The 16500-nt window shown below is 39.0% G+C and overlaps 1 protein-coding gene across 4 annotated transcripts in view; it reads left to right on the top strand.

Moving 5' to 3' along the window:
• Positions 1-4151: 4151 nt before the first annotated feature.
• LOC149167300 (Class II aaRS and biotin synthetases superfamily protein) overlaps positions 4152-16500 on the top strand; it is a 237215-nt gene continuing 224866 nt past the window's right edge. The window contains exons 1-5 of one of the 4 annotated variants that reach the window (XM_089432952.1): positions 4152-4396; positions 4475-4599; positions 4841-5018; positions 5161-5240; positions 5745-5837. In XM_089432952.1, coding sequence (XP_089289078.1) covers positions 4489-4599; positions 4841-5018; positions 5161-5240; positions 5745-5837 — 462 coding nt within the window. In that variant the 5' untranslated portion in view covers positions 4152-4396; positions 4475-4488. The remainder of the gene's footprint in view (positions 4397-4474; positions 4600-4840; positions 5019-5160; positions 5241-5744; positions 5838-16500) is intronic. The other 3 variants (XM_089432948.1, XM_089432950.1, XM_089432949.1) reach the window with 3 other exon arrangements.

The raw sequence follows: 16500 nt of genomic DNA, 5'->3' as shown, positions 1-16500 counted from the left end.
CTGAACTTCGACTAGTGAGAAAATCGATCTTACTCGGGTATCTCAATATCTGCCTTTCGTGTGTTCTCCAAGTGCCCATCAAGTTTCCTCTTATAATCCTCTCGTTGTTCAATCAACGACCCAAATTATATTCTAATCAATGGTTAGGATCATTTGACTTGTTCTCTGCCTTCTTCTAGAAGTTCCACCCACAATTTAGATTAATACCCATTAATTATTCTAATTTCCTAAGTTCAGATTTAGGGTCCCATTAAAAATAATTAATTATTTTAATAAAACTGTTTTCGGGTGGAATTTCCCAAAATGATTTATGGGTATTGGAGAATGCATGTGTCTAAGCCTTCTTGCAAACTTTAAGGCCTAGAGCACATCCGATGTCACCCCAAATCAACAAGGTGGAGGGGAAATAAAGTGGGGGAGAGAGACATAGAGGTGGGAGACGCACGGAGAGAGAGAGGAGGAGGGAGAAAGGAGGAGAGAGGGAGGGAGAGAGAGATGGATTTTGAGGGGGAAAGAGAGGGAGGGAAGAACAAAAATATTGAGAGATATAGACGGAGAGAGAGAGGGAGTGATAAGGGAGGGATGAAGATGGAATGAGGGAGAGAGGAGATGAGGGAAGGGAGAGATGAATATGAAATGAAGGAGAGAGGAGATGAGGGAAGGGAGAGAGAAGGAGAGGATAGAGATAGGGAAAGAAGGGGAAGAGAGATACAAGGAGACATAGATATGGAGGGGGGAGAGAGGGGGAGAGCGAGAAGGAGAGAGAGAGGGAGATAGTGATAGAGTTGGAGGGTGGAGAGAGAGTGTGTGTGTGATTGGGGGGGAGACAGAGGGAGGTGGGAGAGAAAGGGAGAAAGAGGAAGGAAATGAGAGGGACTTGAGAGAGAGGAGAGAGAGGGGGAGAGAGAGATGGATTTGGAAGGGGAAAGAGAGGGAGGGAAGAACAAAGACATTGAGAGATATAGGTGGAGAGAGAGAGGGAGTGATAAGGGAGAGATGAATATGGAATGAGAAAGAGAAGAGACAAGGGAAGGGAGAGAAAAGGAGAGTATAAATATAGGAAAAGAAGGGGAAGAAAGAGACATGGAGAATAGATATGGAGGCGGAAGATATGGGGAGAGAAAGAAGGAAAGAGAGAGGGAGATAGTGACAAAGTTGGAGGGCAGAGAGAGAGAGAGAGTGTGTGATGGGGGGGGAGAAAGGGAGAGAGAGGAAGGAAGAGAGAAATGACTTGAGAGAGAGGAGAGAGAGAGGGGGATAAAGACATAGAGAGAGAAAGGTGGAGAGGGAGAGGGAGTGACAAGGGAGAGATAGAGAGACACTGAGGGAGAGATGAGAGCAAGAGAGGGAAAGAGAGAGAGAGAGAGAGATATGGAGAGAGAGAGTGTGTATGTTCTGGGGTGAGAAAGAGAGAGAAGGGGAGATAGAGATATAGATGGAGGGGGAGAGAGGGCAAAAGAGAGAGGCAAAGACAAGGAGGGAGGGAGAGAGATAGATAGATATGGGGAGAGAGTGTGTATGTTTGGGGGTTGAGAGAGAGAGAGAGTGTATGCAGGATGATATAGAGATATAAAGGAGAGTTAGAGGGAGATAAAGATATAGATGGAGGGCAGAGAGAGAGAGACGTATTTAGGGGCTGAGATAGAGAGACAAATAAGGAGAGATGGAGGGAGGTATAAATATAGATGGAGGGGGGGAGAGGGAATAAAAGAAAGATAGAGAAAGGGAGGGAGAGGTGGAGAGAGAGAGACGAAGGAGAGAAGGAGGGGGAGAGATAGAAGAATAGAGGGAGGGAGATAGACACAGAATGAGATGGTTGAGAGAGAGGGAAGAAGAAAGAGACACACAAAGACAAATGCAAACATAGAAGTTAAATCTAGAAAGTCGTGAATATTTTGGTTTTTCACTAAAATAGATGTATTAATTTTAGTGTAGTTGTTGATTTCTAATCCTATTTGGTCACTTGCACTAGATGCATTGATTTTAGTGTAGATGTTGATTTCTAATCCTATTTAATACCTTAAACTAGATGCATTGATTTCAATGTAGATGTTGATTTCTACTCCTATTTGATTGCTTGCACTAGATGCATTGGTTCAATGTAGATATTGATTTCTTATCGTATTTGATTGCTTGCACTAGATGCATTGATTTGAGTGTAAATGTCGATTTCTAATCATATTTAATACCTTACACTAGATGCATTAATTTTAGTGTAGCTGTTGATTTCTACTCCTATTTGATTGCTTGCATTGAATGCATTGGTTTCAGTGTACATATTGATTTCTAATCTTTTATGATCGCTTGCATTAGATGCATTTATTTCAGTGTAGATTTCTAGTCCTATTTAATACCTTACACTAGATGGATTGATTTCAATGTAGATGTTGATTTTTACCCCTATTTGATTGGTTTCAATGTAGATATTGGTTTCTAATCCTATTTTATTGCTTGTAATAGATGCATTGATTTTAATGTAGATGTTTATTTCTAATACTATTTGATTGTTTGCACTACATGCATTGATTTTAGTGTAGATGTTGATTTCTAATCTTATTTTTTTTTTTTTTTTTTTTTGCATGTGGTTCACGAGCACCCTGGTCAGTGAGTGATCGCTACGTTCACGGAAAAATCTGGGCGATAGCTAGGCTAAATCACCCCTCGGCCTACTGCAAGACCTGAGCCCAAGGGCTTCGGGTGGATTCGACCCTGTGACCTCCCGATGGCGAGGCACGATTTTTGACCAACTTAGCTAACCCTTGGGGCTAGAATCCTATTTTATTGTTTGCACTAGATGCAGTGATTTAAGTGTAGATGTTGACTTTTGATTTGATGCAACAAGATGTCTGATGTACAATAATTTCAAAGTAATTAGATTAATAGTGTGCATTGATTTCAGTGTAAGCACATCTTTGCCCCCTCCACCTATATCTCTATCTCTCATTGTCTCTCCTTCTTTATCTATTTATCTCACCTCACAAACATACACACACTCTCTCCATATCTATCTATCTATCTCTCTCCCCCTCCCTTTTCCACTCCCTCTCTCTCTCTAACATTTTTCTCTCCATATCTATATCTCTTCATCTCTCCCTATCTTTGTCTCTCTCTTTTTCCCTTCACCCCCCTCCATCTATATCTCTATTTCACCTACAAAACATACATACTCTCTCTCAGTGTAAGCACTTCCGTGTTATAATAATTCAACCATAAGCACAATACTTGAATTTTCATCCTAAATAAAATGTCCATTTACCTGAAATGTCTTCTTCCTAAAATTGTAAACTATTTGTAATTGATTACATTCTTATTATATCCATTTTCCACCATTCAACATTTCTTGAAACAGTAAACTATTTGTAATTGACTATATTCTTATTATTCCCATTTTCCATCATTCAACATTTTTAATCACTTTGCATTCAACACATAGTAATAGAAAATAACTAATAGGTGTGACAATAAGAACAATAGAAGAAAATAGTTTCAGATTGATTGCAATGAAGGTTGTTTGAAATTGGCTATATTCTTATTATTCACATTTTCTATCATTCAACATTGTTACATTGTCACTTTGCATTTAAAATTTTTATTTCATCATTTTTCATCATTCAAGTTACTGAGAGTCTCTCTCATCTCAACAAACTGAAGTAACTAAGCAAAATTAAAATTAAATTGACCAAATTAATCTTAGACATATTTAGCATATTTAAAACGATCAAAATAATTAGATGTTCAACAAATTTTATGTCACCGCACACCACTGAAACCAACCTAGATTCATCTTAACCCCTGATCTATCAAGCGCCGAGAGAGATCAAATATTTCGAGGTGCAAATCTTTTCTCAAATTTTATGCTCAATTTTTTTTTGCACATTTTCTAAAATTTTACACTCAAAACAAAAGTTTGCACCTCAAGAGATTTAATCTCTGTCAACACTTAATAGATCCAAAGTAAAAAAAACCTAAAATAATATTTAATAGAATTTAAAAAACCCTGGAATAATATTTAATAGAATTTTAGTTGATTTCATACCTCACTGCTAAGAGCAAATATTGGCAACCAAAATCACATCTTTTATATTTTACCCCAAAATTTCTCATGCCGAGTTGTTAAAAAAATTGCGTGTATAAAACGCAGGTTCATGGTCAAATATCCGATGAAACCACCTTACAAAACAAAAACTAGTGAGGCGGGACACAGGAGTGTTGCTATGGTTCCACGATCTCGTTTGCCAAAGACGAATATTTAATATATAGTGTGTTTGTTTTTGGCCAGGTCAACATTTGTAGCCTCTTAAAACTTTAGGGTTGTGTGATAGGATTCTAACATCCTTCAATCAGCACTGAGGCAGAGTAGAAGAATACCAAATCCGATCATCACTCTTCCCAGCAGGTGTGGTCTCCTGGTTTTGTTGGGTTGGATTAATCTCATCATCTTATCTTTGCATTTCATTGTATTTATTGATTGCAGAGGAAGGGGAAACAATGGTGTTGATGTTGGGATTTAAGAGCTACTTACGAGCCTCCTCCTCTTCAATGCAGGCATTACACTCCAATTTTTCCAGATTTCGTACCGCCCTCAGTATGTCCACTGGTGTAAGCAACATATTTTCATTCTTTTGAAGTCCCTAGTTTGCTGTCTGAAAGAGCTTTTTGAAGCATTGATGAGTCTTCACAGGATTCGAAGAGCATCTCACCCCATGAAACTCTAATGCTTCAATTGGATGGGATGAATGTCAAAGGAAGCCCTAAAACTTAGGTTAACTCGATCACACCCGACATACCTGACAAATAACTTGAAGAATTTGAAGTTTTTGGGTCTCTTTATCGTGTGCAGGAAGCAATCGATTCAGCAGTGAAGGAACTCTCGGCGGCACTGAACTCTACTGTAGACATGGCATCCACCGGAATTGCTGGTTCGCCAAACGTTGAAGAAGACGGCAATGTGAAGGGAAATAAGAAAAATAAACCCAAAAAGGTTCCCAAAGAGAAGTCCCAAGTTCAGCACTCGGGAGGTGATGATATTGCTTTTACAGTCCCTAGATGGTCGTCTATAACTTTGGTAGCTTATTAAGATTTGGCATTCCATGTGTTTGTTGGAATCACGAGGCTTTGAATTTGATTAGAAATCAGTCCTGATTGTGCCCATTCTTGCAGCAAAGAAGGAAATGAGGAAGGAGACTAAGCTGGGAATTTCGAATAAAAAGGACGAGAACTTTGGGGATTGGTATTCCGAGGTATTTTCAATAAAAGTTTAATTTCATTTCATTTTAATTTGTTAAAAGTGCGTCATGAAACATGCCCGGACCCAAGGAGCACACTTCCTTTGGTTAAGGTGCCAGGTCCAGGGTATGGCACTGGGCCACATCCCTTTAAAACTCATACTATGCTGGTGGGGCAGACCACAACAACAGTGGAACCTTGGTGCACAGCTTAACACTCTTAACCAGTGAACCTATAACCTATTGGCACTTGCAATAATCTTGAGACTCCTCGACGATTTCATTCAGTTCAATTATGGGAAAAACAATTTCACGAAGTAATAAACATATCTTTCATGAAGCGATTTTTTTATAGAATCAACTGCCCATTTCATTTTAGGTGGTTTCACTGTCTGTATTAAGTTTTCTATTTCTTCTTGCATCCTTGTCATCTGAAGTAAACCCTTATCTGTATTTTATCAGATAGTCAATTGTATATGTTCTTTATTAGGTATCATATACTCGATTGTGGTGTTGCAGGTAGTTGTTGAAGGTGAAATGATTGAATATTATGATGTGTCGGGATGCTACGTCCTTAGGCCCTGGGCTTATTCAATATGGGAGGTCCTAGAAGTAAGTATTTTCTTGAGTAGGAATCTTCTAAAGCTTTGTTAATTAGCACTACCTTTAGAAATGCATCCTGTGTTGTCAAAAACGGTGATGCTAAATAGAAATATCGGGCTCTTTGGTGCTATCATAAGTAGAAACTATTCCCAACAAGAAAAATCTTTTCGTTTCCAGCGTGTTCAGTTTCTAAGGTTCCTTGCATAAGCACAGAGAAGGAAACCAGCTTTTGAATTCTGAAAACAGATCTCTGACTGCCATGAATAAAATTTTGCAATTATGTTAAAGTTTAAATATCAATTTCAAATCTTAAATGAATCATATTAATGAACATTAAATTCAAGTTTTGTTGCTAATTATTATAAGTCGATTATATGAATGGACCTTACGTTATGTTCATTTTTATTGCAAGTTATTTCATTTTGATATACTGTTTATTTCATGTATTTATACATTTAAGCTGATGAGCTTCTTTTGGCTCTTCTTTACCCATAAGCTTACTCTTGCACTCCTACAATTTGTTACCACTGATTTTATGTTTGAGTCCCATTGACCTACCTTTTTGGTCATTTTATGGACATTAATAAGATTGCCATACCTCACCTTATCTTATGCTTTTTAAGTAGCCTAGAGCACTCAACGTTGTATCACTGACTATACTTCCTAGCTCCATTGACCCAGCTTTGTGGATATTTGTTAAACCTTAATAAATTATCTCATCTCATTTGTCTTATCGACAATGAAAATAATGGAAATCTGTTTCATTAGATTGGAGCCTAGTTGCATGAATCTCATTTTGCATGTTTCACAAAATATCAATTATTAAAATTATTTATTTTCAATTATAGTTAAGGTAATAACACCATGCATTGCACTAAGTGTTGAATTTTGGTAGCTCGGACAAGTGATTCTGCATAGGCTTAGTGACCATTATCTACTTGAATTGTTCCAGACCCTACAACACTAAGAGATCTATCATCACCAACAAATATTTGCTTTGTTTTACAATCATTAAGAGCAGAAAAATGGCATTATCCTTATCCATATCATAAGATGTTCTAGAATCAATAAGCCATTCATTAGAAGAAGAAGTAGAGGTTGCATTGAAGGAGAAACCAAAAGTAGAAAGTGCATGTCCATGAGAGGAAGTGTTAAAATTGAAAACTAGGGCCAAATTCCACCTTGGGACAGTTCATTTGATGGAGATGATGATTGCATTAGATTCCTCTTTTCGAGAGGTCCAGGATTGATATAAAGATCATCTCATTCGGACAAGCAGAAGCGTGATTTTGAATTTATGCCCTCACATGTGCAAATTGTTCAGGTCAGCCACATCATCATGTAGGCTCAAGAAGCCCAATGGATGTATCTCTTCGCCCACAACGAATTGTATAAATACAAGAGACCTTACTCCTCATTTGGCACATTCATCACTCCACACATTCTTCTTTTTCTTTATTTGATTGGTTTGTACAACATTGGGCAACTTCTCTCTCTCACACGTGTGGCAAGGAGGACGAGTTTTTGAGCAAAATTACAGGTTGAAATTTCAAAGTTCTGGGACATGTTTGACCAGCTTTGACCAAGGACTTGCTTACTGAGTTTGACTGCGTTTTTGGGGTCAAAATTTCGATTTTTTTAGGCCGCATCTCTGGGCACAAAAACCGAGAAATTCTGGGCTGTTTGACCCGCGATGACTTCAAGGTTGACTGTTGTTTGGCTGCAGAAAATTACAGTGGTTTTCTCTCTCCTTTGACTGAGTTTAACCAAGCTGTTTTGGGCTGAATTCATCCTCTTTATCAGGCCGAGTTTGATTGAGGAAGACCGAGTTGCTTTGAGGATGATTTGTTGCTGTTTTGACCAACGTTGACTTTCTGGTTAAGGTTGAAGTTTGACTGCAATTGACTGCAGAAATTTACAGGGCTGTTTTGAATTTGTATTGGGCAAGTCAATTTGACTTTTGTACTCCCTCTCTTTGCTGAAATTTTGATTTAATAATAAGAAGAATTGATCAAAGGGTTTTCCCCACACTGGGGTTTTTCCTTGGCATCCACCAAATTTGGTGTTCTCTTGTCTTGGCTTGTCTTCTGCATTTTGTTTCCTGTTCTATCTGCTTTTACTGTTAATGTGATTATTGTGATTGCTATTGAAAATTGGAAATTGTTATTGGGCTACTAGGGAACATTGAAGTAAATTGTGCTAAGCATAGAATATACCATTTTTAACTAAAATTAACATGGTTTCAGAGCCCAGGTGAAGACAAAGCCCAAGCAAGGGTGAGAAAAACAATCACTAAGGAAAGCTGTTGGACAAGAATATTGGTCTAGCTTCAATGACGACTACATCATACTTCAATTTCGAGGACAAGCTCAAGGACAAATCTGACTATCATGCATGGAATATGACTTTGGATTTGACTCTGGAAGAGAATGATGCAATGGACTATGTAAAGGGAAGAGTGGTGGAGCCTCCTTCAAATGCACTTTCTGCTGCAAAAAGAAAGTACAAGAAAGGTGAGGTCAAAGCTAAGAAAATTATTGTAGACTCCATTCAAAAACATTTGGTCGCCTATATTTTTGATTTGGAAACATCTAAGGAGATGTATGATAAGCTGGTTGGGATGTTCTAAGTAAACAATGCAAATCAAGTCTTTTTTCTCAAAAACAAGTTGAAAGACATCAAGATGGATAGAGGAGAGTATTCAATCCTACTTCATGAGGATTACCGAAATCAAGAATGATCTTCTATCTATTGGAGAAGTTGTTGGTGACAACGAGCTCACTCTTATTGCACTTGGAGGACTTACAAGAGCATGGGATGTGTTTAACACCACCATCCTCAACAATGATAGGATTCTGAACTTTGATGAATTATTGGCTAGATGCACTCAAGAAGAAATAAGGATGATGGAGAGAGATAAGCCCTCAAATGGAAATGATCCTACTGCTTTCTCCACTCATTTTAAGAGGAAGAACAATGCTGGTCCAAGGAAACAAGGTCAAGGATTTAAGCCGGGATTCAAAGAAGGAAGAAAAGGAAGATGCTACAATTGCAACAAGTTTGGCCACTATGCTAGAGAATGTCCTCACAAGAAGGATACTCCAAGGGATGATGACAACAACAACCACAACAACTACAAAGGCAATGGCAATCAAAGGAACAAGTTCAACAACAAAGGAAAAAGGAATGCTCTTGCTGTTCGATATGGAAATGGTCGTCCTCCCAAAAGATCAAGAAATTCCAGGTATGAGGAAAGTAATATTGTAGAAAAACAAAATGAACTTTAGCTTATTTCCGCTTTATCTATTGCTTCTCCTCCAGATTCATTGGATCATTGGTTGATGGATTGTGGAGCCTCAAGGCACTTCACTAGGTACAAAGAGGCCCTCTCAAATTTGGTTGAAAAGAAGACTAACTTGCATATCATACTTGGAGATAATGCCACCTATCCCGTGAAAGGAATAAGTACCGTCACTTTTCACTTGAATTAAGGTCAAACCATTCATCTACAAGAAGTATTGTATGTGCCTGATTTGAAGAAGAACTTGGTATCTATTTTTGCGATGGAAGATAAAGGATTCAAGGTAGCATTCATTGATGGGAAGTTACGTCTTTGGCAAAGAAACCCTCAAGATGCATTTACACTTGGATTTAGGGTCGATGGTCTTTATCAAGTTGGAGGAAGTCCTTTGGGAGCCATGTCTTGTGACACTTCTCTTTAATCCGAATTGTGGCACCAGAGATTTGCACACCTTCATTACAAAGCCATACATGGGGTAAGGAAGATGGTCACAGTTATGCCCGATTTCAACATGAATCATGAAGGTGTTTGTCAGGGTTGTGCAACTGGGAAACTTACAAGGGGACCATTCCCCTCAAGCGAGAGTCAAACTTTTTATATTCTTCAACTAGTCCTTTCTGACCTATTTGGTATGTTGCCCGTAACATCATTAGGAGGATGACTTCTCTTGCAAAACATGGATCTATTTCTTGAAGAAGAAGGATGAAGTATTCAAATGGTTCTGTGCTTTCAAAGCCTTGGTGGAGAATCAAACAGGAAATAAGATCAAAATATTGAGGACCAACAATGGAACCGAATATGAATCAAATGAATTCAATGAATATTGTAGAGAAGTTGACATTAAGAGGGAGACAACTGTTGCATACACTCCTGAGCAAAATGGAGTTGCTGAAAGAAAGAATCGAACGATCATGGAAGCCACCCGTGCCATGCTTCATGATCTAGGTCTACTGAAATTTTTATGGGGAGAAGCTGCAAATACTGCTGCATATGTTAAAAATAGGTATCCACATCAAGCATTGAATTTCTAGACACTCGAAGAAGTTTTCATTGGTAAGAAACCTAATGTTTATCATTTTAGAATATTTGGGTGTCCTGTATATTTTTATGTTCCTAAAGAAAAGAGAAACAAGTTGGGAGCATGTGGGAACAAAGGAACATTTATGGGCTACAATGAATTCAAAAGCATATAGAATCTATGTGCTTGGTCAACGAGATGTGGAAGTAAGCCATGATGTTACATTTGATGAAGACATTGCTCTTGGGAAAGCCATAGATCTCCCCATTTCATGAAAACAGATGATGATCCTACAGGAAAGCAGGAAGAACCTTTGTGTGATGAGCCTATGCTCGATGTTGAAGGTCCGATGCATCCCATTGATCCACCGCCTAGTGATCCCTCTACCTCAAAGGAAAAGACCTTTGTGGCTCAAAGACACTCTCGAAGATGCTGAAAAGCATATTGCTCCAAGAGGGTCATTTCGTGAAAGTAAGAAGCCCAACATGTATTAAGAGTACCTTACTGCTATGAGTACCATTATTCAATCTGAGGCTTGTACGTTCAAAGAAGTCTGAAAACATCAAGTATGGAAGGTTGTGATGAATGAAGAGTATGAATCCATCATGAAGAATGATGTCTGGGATGTGGTTCTTAGACCCAAGGACAAGTCTGTGGTCACTTCTAAATGGCTTTACAAAATCAAACATGGAGCTGCTGGGAGTGCTGAAAAATACAAGGCCAGGTTCGTTGCTCGAGGCTTCTCTCTAAGGAAGGGGTGGAGTATGATGAGATATTTGCACTAGTTGCCCGATATACCACTATTCGTTTGATTATAACTCTTGCTGCCTCTCAAGGATGGAGCCTACACCAAATGGATGTTAAGACTGCTTTCTTACATGTCTCACTTAATGAGGAAGTCTGCGTAGAACAACCTGAGGGGTTTGAAGTACAGGACCGAAGGACACACGTATGCATATTGAAGAAATCACTCTATGGGTTGAAACAAGCCCCCAGGGCTTGGTATGGGAGAATTGATAGCTATCTTATGAAGTTGGGATTTACAAGGAGCGATGCTGACCCTAACCTATATTTCAAGGTTGAAAATGACAGGCCTCTCATTCTGGTCCTTTATGTGGATGATTCATTTTTGACAGGTGCAGACCCTCTCATTTATCAATGCAAGAGGGAGTTGGCTTCCGAGTTCGAAATGAAGGACTTAGAACTTATGCATTGCTTCTTAGGCCTCGAGGTCTGGCAAAAGCCAGGTGAGATTTTCCTTTTTCAAGGAAAATACATCATGAAGCTACTCGAGAGATGTGGGATGGTGGATTGCAAGTCCGTGTCTACTCCGATGGAACTCAACTTCAAGAAGCTATGTGGAAGTGTTGCTGGGCTCGAATTGGCAAATCCTTTCGAATATAGACTCCCATCTTGATGTTCTTGCTAAACTCCCATCCTGACATATGCTTCGCTGTGAACATGTTGAGTCAGTTTATGGTTGAACCTCATCACATACATTGGATTGCTGCTAAGAATCTCTTGAGATATCCCCGAGGCACAATCTATTATGGACTGAGATACACTGCCGGGAATTTGAGGCTGCATGGATATACAGATGCTGACTGGGTTGGCAGTGTGGTGGATCATAAGAGCACGTATGGATGTTGCTTCTCATCAGGGTCTGCTTCAATTTCTTGGATGAGTAGGAAGCAAAAATTGGTTGCACTAAGCACCGCCGAGGCTGAATACAATGCAGCTAGTATGGCCTATTGTGAAGTTGTTTGGTTGAGGAAGCTCTTTAGTGAGCTATTTAAGCATGTGCACAGGATATCACCGTGATCTTCTGCGACAAGCAGAGTGGGATTTGCCTTTTAGAGAATCCCGTGTTCCACGACCGCTCCAAGCACATTGATATCAGGTACCACTTTATTCGGGGTATGGTACAACAGGGAGTAATAAGGGCTCCAACACATCAGGATTGATGAGCAGGTCGAAGAAATCCTCACGAAGCCTTTGGGGAAGGTCAAATTCTTAACCTTCTGAGAGAGACTTGGGGTTGTGGAAAGACCCTCCCATGAGGGTTCCGCTTGAATTGGACAATGAGCTTTAGGAGCTCCTAGGGGCTTACTTCTTGGAGCTATGAGCAACCATAGGGTGAGTGGTTCACCTTCCCCTATGTGGTGCGTTGTGTATAGAGTGAGTGGTTCACCTTCCCCTGTGATACCCCATGGTGACATGTGTGTAGGGTGAGTGGTTCACCTTCCCCCACTAGACACATGTGTGTATAGTGAGTGGCTCACTTTTCCCTACGATTGACATATGCATAGGTTGATTGGTTCACCTTCTCCTATGGCATATGAGCAGGATGAGTGGTTCATCTTCTCTTGCTGATGCCCCAGCATACATCCTACCCATGTAGTCTCGGACTCATGGGAAGTACTTCTCATCTGATCAATGAGTTGGGAAACAGGGATAGGGACCATAGCACTACCGATGGACGCATCGTGTACTGTTGTACTCCCTATGTCTAGGATGCATGGTGTTCAACAACTTGATCTGGGATCATTTGAGGTTCTACCTTTGGATTGACTTTTGTCAGTAGAGAGTGGTAAGGTCTTGTGACTCACTCTCGATCGATTCTTCTTCATTATTACTTCATGGTTCAATAAAGTAGAGATGATTTGACAAAGATGATACATGATGACAGGATGGCATGATGATCGATGACGACAGATGGATTGGCAGGTGGAATTCTCCCTAGTTGAGAGGGAGTGTTAAAATTGGCAACTAGGGCCAAATTCCACTTTGGGACAACTCGTTTGATGGGGATGATGATTGCATTAGATTCCTCTTTTCGAGAGTTCCAAGATTGATATAAAGATCATCTCATTCGGACACGCATAAGTGTGATTTTAAACTTATGTCCTTACATGTTGATGCAGGGAAGCAGATCACAAGGCAATTCCCCCTTTATATATCAACTATCGATCGTGGACTTATGGTTATGCCCACAATCATCTATCGGAAGCGTTGTTAATGTATTGTTGCCTTAAAAACCTGGCTATACAACTTTTTTCAGAATACATGGGAAAACCCGCTCAACACACATAAGCCGGACTTCAAAATAATTACACCCACAATCATAATTATCGGCGGGTCCGCACCTTCTAGCCTTTCTACAACGCTATTCCTCCGAACTTCGCATTACACAGAAACACACAGAAACCCATTTCGAAAGTTTAAGGCCGAAACTCAAATGGAATTAAATCTGCTGTATAAAACCCATCGGGTCCGGATTTGGAATTAACCTTCGCGCATGTTCGCACCCGATATCCGTCCGATCGTCCATTCGACAGACGGTCCGATCACTCCCGGATTTCAATTCAATTAAACCACGGCTCATAACCTCATCGGGTCTGGTTTCTGGAAACCGCTTACGGCTTTTGAGGCCACCTGATAATCCACTTACCACCGTTGAAAACCGCCTTCGCTACTTAACATCTTTCCGAAGTGCGATCAGCGATTTGATCTCTGCCGTTGATCAACTATGTGATCCAACGGTCCACACTTCATCGCCTTATCGCAATCGCTTAGGCTTGAGGTTGGGGTTCTTTGTTCCCACTGCTTTCCTCCGATGCGATATTAAACTCCGCTCCGCTCTTGCGATCGAATCCTGATTGTTGATCGTAAAGATCCAACAGTTGATGAGCATTAGCACTTCACTTCTCTTCACTTGGTTTCTACGCCACTCTTCAACGATTTCTCTGTGTTTTGGTTTATTCTGGGTTTCCTCACCCTTCCGCCATTATGCGATGCGACTCCCTCCTGAGCTTAACTCTGCAGGTTCTTTAATTAATGTCCCTCCAAAACATTACTTGGTTCTTCAGATGGATTCAAATATCCATCTCATTCCTCTCTATTCTTCTCCTCTGTGTTTTGCCTGGACTCTGTCTGCACACGCATATTATATAGAATACTCCGATTCCTACATAACTTTAACATTCAATACATGAATTTCACACTTATATAGTTTAGAACCAATCACTGTATATATATATATATATATATATATATATATATATATATATATAACACCTAATTATACAATTTCTCTATCTTTGGCCTGATCTTCTCATGTAAATGGCCTCTGATTACAATCTGCCCGTAGGCTTAGAATCACACCCCTACTCTTCTAGCTTCTCTCTCGCTAACTCTTGAATTATACAAAAAGATCACAGTTTATACAAAAGTGGATTCATGAACCAATTTTGGTTTAGATCCAGAAATCTCTCACTCTCTCCTAAAAAATCTCTTCAACTCCACTCTTTTCTAAACAAATGCTAAATCAAGCTTTCAAATCCCTCGTATCCTATTCAAACCAAATAAATCTAACTATTTGGCCTGATCTCCACACAGGGAGGATCAATCAACCACTATACCCTTTTTCTCATATTTTACAATAAATAAACACTCTCACACATTTAAATAAATAAAATTGACTAATCTCTTATCTTCCAACCCCTTGTTAGTCATAACATGTGATCATGCCATCACATTGCTAACTAAGGCCTGAATGCTCCTGCATCAGACTCCCAAAGTTGAAAGTTTTCATGACCTCCTAGTCATGTGTTTCTTCTGCTGATCATCTTGTATCCCAAACTTTACTTTGTAACTGGTCATCACTTTCAGCGTGCTGCTGATTCAATTCTTCTGCGACTGTCATTTCTGTTCCTCCAGATTTCCAAATCTTATTTTGCTGCTGTCCTCTTTCCTTGTTGATACAAATTCCTTTTGTTAATTTCTCTTCCTTGCTGTCCCTCTTTTTCAATGACTTCATCTGCCACAATTTCTCAATTTCCTCCTTACCATTTGTTCTTAACTGAACTCCTCTGACCTCTGTTTGCTGTACATTCTCCTTTACCATATAAATTATAAAATTTCTGCCCAAATCTTCTTTGCCTCTGTCATTTACAAACTGTTGTTTGTATTCTACAACTTCCCTTCCATTTTCATTAAAGATAATCCTTTCATCTATGTTATCAGGTTCATCTAATAACCTTCCCAGAAAAATACAAATTCCTTCATATTAAATAAGCGTGTCATTTGCCTATGACTCCTTCTTCCTGTATAAAACAAAATTTCTATCACAATTGTCAGATTCAAAATAACTATGGTTTTCACTTTCCATAGGTAATTCTGCCATCAAATCTTTATACTGTCCTTCTGCATAAGTTATGAAATTTTCATCAATTTTCATTTCCATACTTTCCTCTGCACTATACAATGTTCCTTGTTCTAACACAAGACTATCATTCAACAATTCAATAGCTAGGATTTCTTGGAGCATATCATTGTGAAGTATCCTTTCGTTTTCTATACTTATACCATTGCAACAAAATGATGTTGTTTTATCTTTTCGTACAACAGAAACAGAATTTTGGTTTTCTAAAGCTTCTTCATGGTTTACATATTTATAAAAATAATCCACTTTAAAATCACAGAATTCCTGAACTTTTGCATCTGTCAACATCATCATATATTCCTTCACAATTTCCATAGTACTTTCATTTTGATTCTCTACTGAAGATATTTCATTCTGGTTATCATCACAAACTTTCATTTTCTTATTTTTAGCTTCTTTAATCATGACAATTTCCCAGTCAACATCATCTTTCTCAAAATTATTAAATACATGCTCAAAATATTTTTCTATTTCAGCCATCTCTTCTAGTTATCTCACTTCTTCATCAACATGCATAAGCACATTGTCCAATTGCTGTTCATCACCTGTCAACCCTGAAAACATACACAACATGTCAGTTTCAAAAATACAAGGCTCTTCATTTGAAGCCTCAGTGATCAACTCCTCATGCTTCTCTGAACTATTATGATAGTTCACTAAGTTATTGAGAAATTCTTCCTCAACATCTTTGACTTCTTCCTCATCAAAGAAAACTTCTGGGACTGCAACTTCTTGACTATGCTTGGCAACTTCATCATAAGTTTGCAGAAAAGCTTCCTGTTCTACACAATTTCTTCCAACACTCAGTTTATCCAAATAAGATAACAATGTCTCCTCCTCTTCTATGATAAGACTTTGATCTTTCAAAGATTTCCTTGACTTAACTTCTTCAGCTAAGTTCTCTGTGTCAGCTTTCCTTTTCTTCACTTCACAAATCTGCAATGCATCTGTTTCCTTTCCTTTTTCCATTTCCCATTGGTCTTCTATCCATGCTAAAATTCCTTCAAATATGATCCAATATGCTTTTACTAAGAAAAGACAACCATTCAGCCATACCTTTTAATTTACTCCACCAATTGAAGTCTTGAAAGTCTTTATGCACCTCCTTTTGTGGTTTTCTTGTCTCTAC

This window comes from Pinus tabuliformis, chromosome 5_1, assembly GCF_031772625.1.
Source record: "Pinus tabuliformis cultivar Carrire ecotype Pingquan chromosome 5_1, CPIR1, whole genome shotgun sequence".
Taxonomy (NCBI): domain Eukaryota; kingdom Viridiplantae; phylum Streptophyta; class Pinopsida; order Pinales; family Pinaceae; genus Pinus; species Pinus tabuliformis.
This window is presented reverse-complemented; position numbering and strand designations above follow the sequence as displayed.